At 40.6% G+C, this 7,939-nt stretch overlaps 1 protein-coding gene across 1 annotated transcript; it reads left to right on the top strand.

The window, feature by feature from the left end:
• Positions 1–6,240: 6,240 nt before the first annotated feature.
• On the top strand, positions 6,241–7,935 carry CALHM4 (calcium homeostasis modulator family member 4). Its single transcript, XM_049817753.1, has 2 exons — positions 6,241–6,798; positions 7,531–7,935. Exons 1-2 carry the CDS (start codon positions 6,241–6,243, stop codon positions 7,933–7,935), a joined length of 963 nt encoding a protein of 320 aa, XP_049673710.1.
• The last annotated feature ends 4 nt before the right edge of the window (positions 7,936–7,939 follow it).

Raw genomic sequence — 7,939 nt, 5'->3', positions numbered from 1 at the left:
AAACTGTGTACCTGCTACAGCTGCCAGCTTGTGCAAATGGCACTTTCACTAATGATGTTTCTAGAGGATATTCTATCATTCTTAACCTATTATAACCCCTTTTTGTAAACATCCCTGCTATGAACATCCAGAAAGGTTCAGGTTACTTTTTCAGTTTTCCCCCAAGGCAAATTTGGCCTATCCTGTTAGTTTAGATTCACAATAAATTTAGACAATGGTCACTGGTGAATTTAGAATTGAATCGGGTAGCTGTCTTTCCTCATAGGACTTATCTCCACATATATTCCCACTGAGTCCTCTCAGGAAAGGAAGTAAAAATATATGGCCTCATCTGATTGCCGTGCTGTTATTAAATTTCAATTAATTAATAGACTCGATGCCAGAGTAAAATTACAGGTATTTACTACTCCAGGTACACAGAAAGCAGGAGATGTGATTCATTTGGAATACAAAGGATTAATTTGCTTTGAAAAATGGTAATTTAAAGTTATGACACAATTCAACAACAAAAAAGAGGACAAATAAAAGGATTTTCAGCTTTTTCTGTGGGAAACAGTCATCCTAACAGCTTTCATTTTACACAGAACGAGCTGGTGTTGACAACTTTACAATACAATAAGCCTCTTCCATTTTCTTCTAGGCACTTTTCTGGCCCTGTAAAATCCAACTCCATTTTATAAGTGAAATTATTGTAGGTACTTCCCATATCTAAATTTAAATAAATTATAAAAGTCAGGCATTATAATTCTCTAGATAGTTACTTGCATTTCTAAATTCAGTCTGAGATGGGTTTGTTTCTCAGATTGTCTCCAACTAGTGACAAGCACCAAATATGTCTCTCATTGCAAGAGCCATCCCATATTCCATAAGAAACTGTACTGCATTGCATTTTAAAAAACAGCTCTAAAAGATTACCCTTAGCATAATTTAACTGCAGTGAAACCATCACAAAGCACTTAAGGCTACCCAGAAATGAGCACCATTTTATTTATCCAGTTCTGAATATAAGGATGAATTACTTCAGCCTGCATTATTAATACTACAACCATGAAGGAACACGGTAGACCAAATAGTGCAATGCTTGGTGAGAACACATCAGCATTGTTTGGAAAATACATGCATGTACATGTATATACATGTAAATTCATGCATATAATATGATGTATTAGGTAAAATGTACTACATTTTGAAAGGTTTGCACATGATTGAGAAAATGAAGCTGAAATGGTGTATCCAAATGAACTGGGGATTCAGTGGCTCCAGTGAGGGAAACAAGTCAATGGTGGACTGCATCCACATCTTCAGGAACAGAACAAAACCACCTTCTTAACTGTCATCTGACTTGCAGCCCTGTGGAAAGAGTAGAGGTTGGCACGTATCTGGCACCTGTTTTAAACCTTAACGTATACTTCTCAGAAATAATACAAGGCAACTTGAAGAGTGAGGAAGTTAGCATCGCCCTCCATCTCCCTTTCTGTCGTGTTTGTCAGTGGCTGGGTTTTGGCTGGGATAAAGTTAATTTTCTTTCTAGTAGCTGGTATAGCGTTATGTTTTGGATTCAGTATGAGAAGAATGTTGATAACACACTGATGGTTTCGGTTGTTGCTAAGTAGTGTTTAGACAAAGTCAAGGATTTTTCAGCTTGTCATGCCCAGCCAGCAAGAAGGCTGGAGGGGCACAAGAAGTTGGGAGGGGACACAGCCAGGGCAGCTGACGCAAACTGGCCAAAGGGGTATTCCATGCCATATGGTGTCATGCCTAGTATATAAACTGGGGGGAGTTGGCCTGGGTGGTGGGATCGCTGCTCGGGAACTAACTGGGCATCGGTCAGTGAGTGGTGAGCAACTGCATTGTGCATCACTTGTTTTGTATATTCCAATCCTTTTACTATTATTAGTATTGTCATTTTATTATTGTTATTATCATCATTATTATTTTCTTCCTTTCTGTTCTATTAAACTGTTCTTATCTCAACCCATGAGTTTTACTTCTTTTTTCCCCAATTCTCTCCCCCATCCCAGTGGGTGAGAGAGAAGTGAGTGAGCGGCTGCGTGGTGCTTAGTTGCTGTCTGGGGTTAAACCACGACAGTCAGGAGAGGATTTTAGCCTTCAGCCCCAGGAAGGTTGTGCTGGCACACTGCTTGAGCATTAGACTACACCAGTTCTCTTCATTTCCATTAAACTGAAAAAAAAAAAAAAAAAACCCAAACCCATAAAATAACTCCTGTAGAGCTCAGTACATGATCTTTTTAGTAGTCTAGTATCTAAGAATTCTCCCAAACTTGAATATCGCAGAGCAGAATGCAGTATAAAGGCCACTAATGAATTAGGTGTCAAATGCCCCCCAAAATATCTAAAAAAGTTCTTTGAACAAAACCAAGAATACACTTGCCACAAAAGATGGGTGTCCAAATTAGTACAATACAGGATCAGGCTTTTGTTTCCTCTCTGTCTCCAGCTCAATAGATCTTGTGTTAAATATTTAACTCACAGAAAATTGAATTCTTTCAAATCACAGGAAGGTAGATGATTGGGGTTTGAAGCTACATGGAAAAAAAGTACTTGAACACAGGTTTCCCACATCACAAATGAGTGCTTTTACTCAAATCCCGGTGTGGCTGCTGCTTTGGCCATGTTTCAGAATAAAGCAGTGACATTGCTGCTACCTTGCCTGTAGTGCCCTTCCTGGGAAGCATTTCCAGCGTGACCTGCTGAAACTTCCTTGGTTAGGTTAGGCATCTCAGGAACTGTTTTCAAAAGGGTGGGTTTGGATTCAGGTGCTTACTCTCTGCTGAAACTCACCGCAAGCACCTAAAATCTCATGTACATTTGCCTATAAAGCACAGCTGAATTCTGAAGCAAAACGTATAAGTTTAAAAGAATCATTAACAGGTTTCTATTCTTGCTTTAGCATGAAGTATACTGATAATTTTCTCATCAGTGCTTGTTCTGGTTAAGGGGAGAGGAACTTTGCTGTTAACCAGGCCACAGAGACCATGAAAATGACTTGGCAGCCCGAAGCCAACCTGCGACCAGGCAGAACGCAGGACATGGGCCGTGCTCCCCTGGGCTCCCACAGGAAATCTGTCCTGCGGGTATTTTCATAGCACGCTTTCCAACATGCACAGGCAGGCTTGACATCCATGCAAAATATAACTTGAAATGCAGCTAGAGGAGGCACAGAATGTCAGCCTTTTGACTGCTAACTCAGTGATGAAAACATTTGGGCAGGACCAGAGAGACCAGGATTCAGTCTCCTCCAAACTTTACAGGAAGCAACTTTCAGATGGAAAATAGAAGAACACTTCCCTCTTTCTCTCTACCTTTTCCTGGACATTAGATAACAAAATACTAATCTTTTTCTGATCCAGTAAGTATCAAAATCCTCTCTGTGGGGGAACTAAGTGCAACTGGTAGAACTATGGCAGGAAAGCTGGAGAATACAGCTTCTTCCTACCACAGTCACACCACGTCACTAATGATAACTAACTGAGCTCTCAGAAGAAAGAGATGAGTGAGCAAGCTTTGACTAGATCAGGTGAAGGGACCTGAAACCCATCTCCCCCTTCTGCCATGGCTGCTTCATTTCAATAAAAAGCAAAGAGAATAAAAACTGTTTGCTTGTGTATGGGAGGATAGGAAAGTGCAATATGTCTTCCAATAAATGACAAACCATTCTCAGTTCTTAAAAAAAATCAATTATTCTCATAAGTGAGGTTCCTGGCAGTGAATTCAAGCTGACAAGTGTTCTGCAAAATGACAAGCAAAATCATGGCTAAGGTTTGCCCATGTATCCTATTTGCCTCAGAGGCAAGCTGGCTGTCACCTCAGGTAAGGGTCTTTTGGATTGCATTCAGTCCTAACTCTTCCTGGGCATTGGATAAAGAGCCTAAATGTCTACCTCAGGACTCTGGGTTCTTCTGCAAAGGCGACTACTTAAAGGTTTGACATGCCGCCCAAGCTCTTAATTGGATCCAACACTGTAATTTGTTCCATAATAGGATGACCCAGCAAAATTATTTACAGCACAGCATGAAAGCAAATGCCAAAGTGACAATGCAGCAGTACAGAGTTGTTGTATTGATTGTATAAATTGCCTCATTCAACAGCCTTAGGCTGACTATGAATATTTCAGTGTTGTGCATCTCTTCAGTTTCACATCTAATGTGTTTCTTGAGTAAACAAGTGATGCTTGGAAAAGACTTCCTCCGTTATAAACAAAATAAGACATGGATTTCCAAAGAAAGCTCAGCAGCAATCAGAGATTTTAAAATTAACTGAAACATAAAACACATCTTCAAAATAATTCTGTAATACCTGATATGTTTATTCCACTGAATTTAAAGGAGGTAAAGTTTCTCAAAATATAATGCCACTAGTACAAAAAAAAAAAAAAGTTACTGAAAATCCTGTGATACTGAAAGAAGATGAAGCTTCAAAGTGGCAGTGTTCAGACAGCACTGGGATCTTGTTGTGCTACTACTCTGCCCAAATGACCAAGAACTTAACAACAGGTTCCAGAAAACATGTGGGAGAGTGCTGCTGGATGTTTCAGCGTATTACTCTGTCGCTTTTAATCTTGTGTAATGGTATCACATAGTTTTGAGACCCAATTACCAGCAAGGACCTCATTCACCGGTTGTGACTGGGGATGAGACAAGCAGGTGCCCACCCTAACAGCGCACTGGAGGAACAAGGTCTTGCCTAATAAACGGGCAAGACATGTATAACATGACATCTATGTGTATAACAGCTGTGAGAGTGTCTCTGCCATCCAAGCAGATACCATGGGTGCTGAAACTACTTTTTGAGCTGAAGGTTCAACCGTCTGTGCAGGGGGAGAGAAGAGGCTGTGAAGTCAGACACTGTTACATCATGCCACCAAGTACACACATGCTGGAGATAGCCACCTGTAATGGGAAGACAATTTTCCTCATAGACTCTCTGGCTAATTTTTTTCCGTTCTTGGTCAAAATGTTTATACAGACAGTTAGACCTCTCAGAACTTAAACACAAGTATTGGCATATTCAGATCAGCCTGGGGTATGCAATGTACAGAACTACTGGATAGCATGACCCCAGACAAAGAGTGACCCAGAGAAAATCATCAGGAGTGAAACATTTTAAAGTAACCTCTGTTTAAGTCTTGATTTGTGAGAGATGCAGAGAGCTCAGATCATACATCCCAATACTCAGAAACCAGCTCTGGAAATGTTTAACTGAAAAATTTCTATCTACCTCTATCCACAGAATGGGACTGACGATGCCTACAGAAAACCTTAAAACTTTGGATCACAAGCATGCCATTTAAATGCCAGCTTTTATCATGAGCACGTCTGAAGCTGGCTTGACACTGTGTGAATAGCAGGTTACACGTTACCAAAAAACCCCCAAACCCTTACAAAGGATACATTCAACACGGTCAGGAAAAGAAACATGCTAGCTTCTTGCCACCTACAGGTGAAACACTAAAATCCTCGTGGTCCAGCAGCTAACTACATCTCAGACTTTGGAGAGCAGATTGCCTCAGAACCAGAACTGACATTAAACATGAACAGAATTGGGATTCCAAACTTTGTGCAACTTATGGAATCTTTTCTGGTTTTATTTTAATGTTGAAGCATTTAAAATTTTAAATGCTTCATTTTTTATAATCAGTCCACTTGACAAGGCTTTGGTTGGTTGGTGGTTGGGTTTTTTTATGAATAATAGCTGAAAGCTCTCTTTTTTTTTTTTTTTTTTTCCCCCCTAGTTCCACACCATGCTTCTGCTAATTACCATTGATTAGGAACAGCTTGCCAATTAATCCTGACAGGGTAATCATCAGTTTGATAGCACTGCATGTCATCCAAAAGGTAGGGAGAATTTATTGTTAGTTTCAGACAATTAGCAAGGGGCTGGCAGAGTTCACAATTGCCTAAAAGCTAAATGTTCCAGAACTGCTGAGATAAATCATTGAATCAATTAAAACACATGAGTGGATGTTTGTAAGTATATTTAAAGCTAGCAAACAAGCTTTTAGCTGTCATGAAGTAGAATAAAAAATTAGGGGGGGGGGGGAGAACAACTAGCAGGCTTTTTTGGGGGGTTGTGTTTGGGTTGGAGGTTTGTTTGGTGTTAGGTTTTTGTTAAGCTGTTGGCAGTTTGTTCTTTTGTAGTCTGCCATTAACATTAGTTAAATATAACTAAAAGCTAGCATTGACTTAAAGCAAAAGCATCTGGTAAAGAGTAAGACCTAAAATGACTTTCGTTCCAAAGTGGTTAACTTTTCTAAAAGGCAAAGAGGTTGTTGTTGCTAATGCTATAATTGCAATATTGACAATTGGTGGGCAGCAACTTTTCTCCTTTTTTACATTCAGCTGTCCCTGTCATGTTGGGCAGAACCTTATCTATGGGCTGGCTTTCCTAGGAGTTCCTGCACTGATCCTTCTGCTTGTTGGTTATGCACTGAATAACCAGACTTGGAGGCTGGTCACAGGCAAAATTTCTCCTTTTCAGGAAGGGACTATGCCAAACCGGTTACTGCAATGCAAACTGACCTGCTTTGTCTTGTGCAGTATCACTGGGAGAGCTCTGGTTGCTCCAGTAACATGGCTAGCGGTCACCCTGATAAATGGCTCATATTACGTCTGTGCTATGAGCGAGTATGTCTCTGTGCATTATTATGGAGCTAATCCTAATGTTACTGCTAGTGAACGCAGAAGGATATTGGCTGAATTTCCATGCAGTCAGTTAGTTCCTCTGGAGCTGACCCGGGCGAGAGATGAAGTGATTCTCCTACTCCGATACCAGTCACAAGTGAGTAACTCATGTTCCTTATGTTGCATGTGGATCTAATGATAACTGGAGTTAATTCAGGAGGCAATGTGTTAGGATAAAACAGGATCAATATCTTCCGCCTTGAGTGCCAAATCTCTGTGAGTTCTGAAGCCTACTTTGTTCTTGTTTGTAAATGGAACTGAACTCTAGGTATGTAAATTACCATGTCTAGTTGTCCCATTTGTTACCTGCTACTGGAGGATATATTCTTCCTTGCGTGGTATCTTGAGAAGTGCTATCAAGTAAAACAAGTTCAAGAGCCAGGGAGGGTATGAAGTTTCTTCATTCAAGCATAGAAACGTGTGACTAAGGGGCCAAGGCTGTGAACTCCACATGAACTAACTTAAAATCTTGGGTTTAGATCAGACTCTCTAAAAGCTTACATACTGAGTTAAACAGGCTATAAGCTAATATAGGCTAGGAATTAGATGGCTTCTCTTCTCACACTAATAGGTATGGAGGCAAAATCCTTAACAAATTGTACAAGAGAACGTCCTTAAATTTGACAGAAGCAACTTTACTACATGGCTACCTCCAGTAGACAGGGACTAGGTTTGATGGCAACAGACCCTTACCAGGCTTATACCTTGTTAAACTTATTCAGGAAAAGCAAGTAAAGATCATCTTACAGATTTTCTGATGCTCGGACATTACCACTGAGAGTATTTTTCAGCTGTAACAGGTTGGGTTTTTTTCCTTTTTCTTTGTAAGGTGGCTGGCTGGCTTCTGATTGCTGTGGTAGTCATCACTGTCTTCCTGTCTTACTGCCTGGCAAGCTGTTTCTCCCCACTCAGCTTTCTACATTTCAGATACTGGAGCAGCTATGTCCATAATGAGCAACAGCTCTTTGATGAAGCAACAGACCAGCACTCCAGGCTCTATGCTATGCAGCACGTAAAGAAGTTCTTTGGCTTTGTCCCAGGAAGTGAAAATGTAAAGGAAATCCGTATCCCATCTCTCAGAGAGTGGCAAGCCATTTCTGGACTGGCCTTTCTAAAACGGGTGGATGAGGAGCACTATGACTACAGCCTCCTCCATGACTGGGCACTCAGGGAGTCTGAAAATAGAAAATACCTGAAGATTGATGAAGACCCTGTGATCAGAACCCAGCTCTGAGGGT

This window comes from Accipiter gentilis, chromosome 15 (genome assembly GCF_929443795.1).
Source record: "Accipiter gentilis chromosome 15, bAccGen1.1, whole genome shotgun sequence".
Taxonomy (NCBI): Eukaryota; Metazoa; Chordata; class Aves; order Accipitriformes; family Accipitridae; genus Astur; species Astur gentilis.
The sequence above is the reverse complement of the archived record's forward strand: the minus strand, read 5'-3'. Positions and strand labels throughout refer to the sequence as shown.

Coding starts and splice junctions, on each gene's coding strand:
- CALHM4 (XM_049817753.1), top strand. CDS start 6,241: ATGACTTTCGTTCCAAAGTGGTTAACTTTTCTAAAAGGCAAAGAGGTT. Junction 6,799..7,530: donor TACTCCGATACCAGTCACAA/GTGAGTAACTCA, acceptor TTTCTTTGTAAG/GTGGCTGGCTGGCTTCTGAT.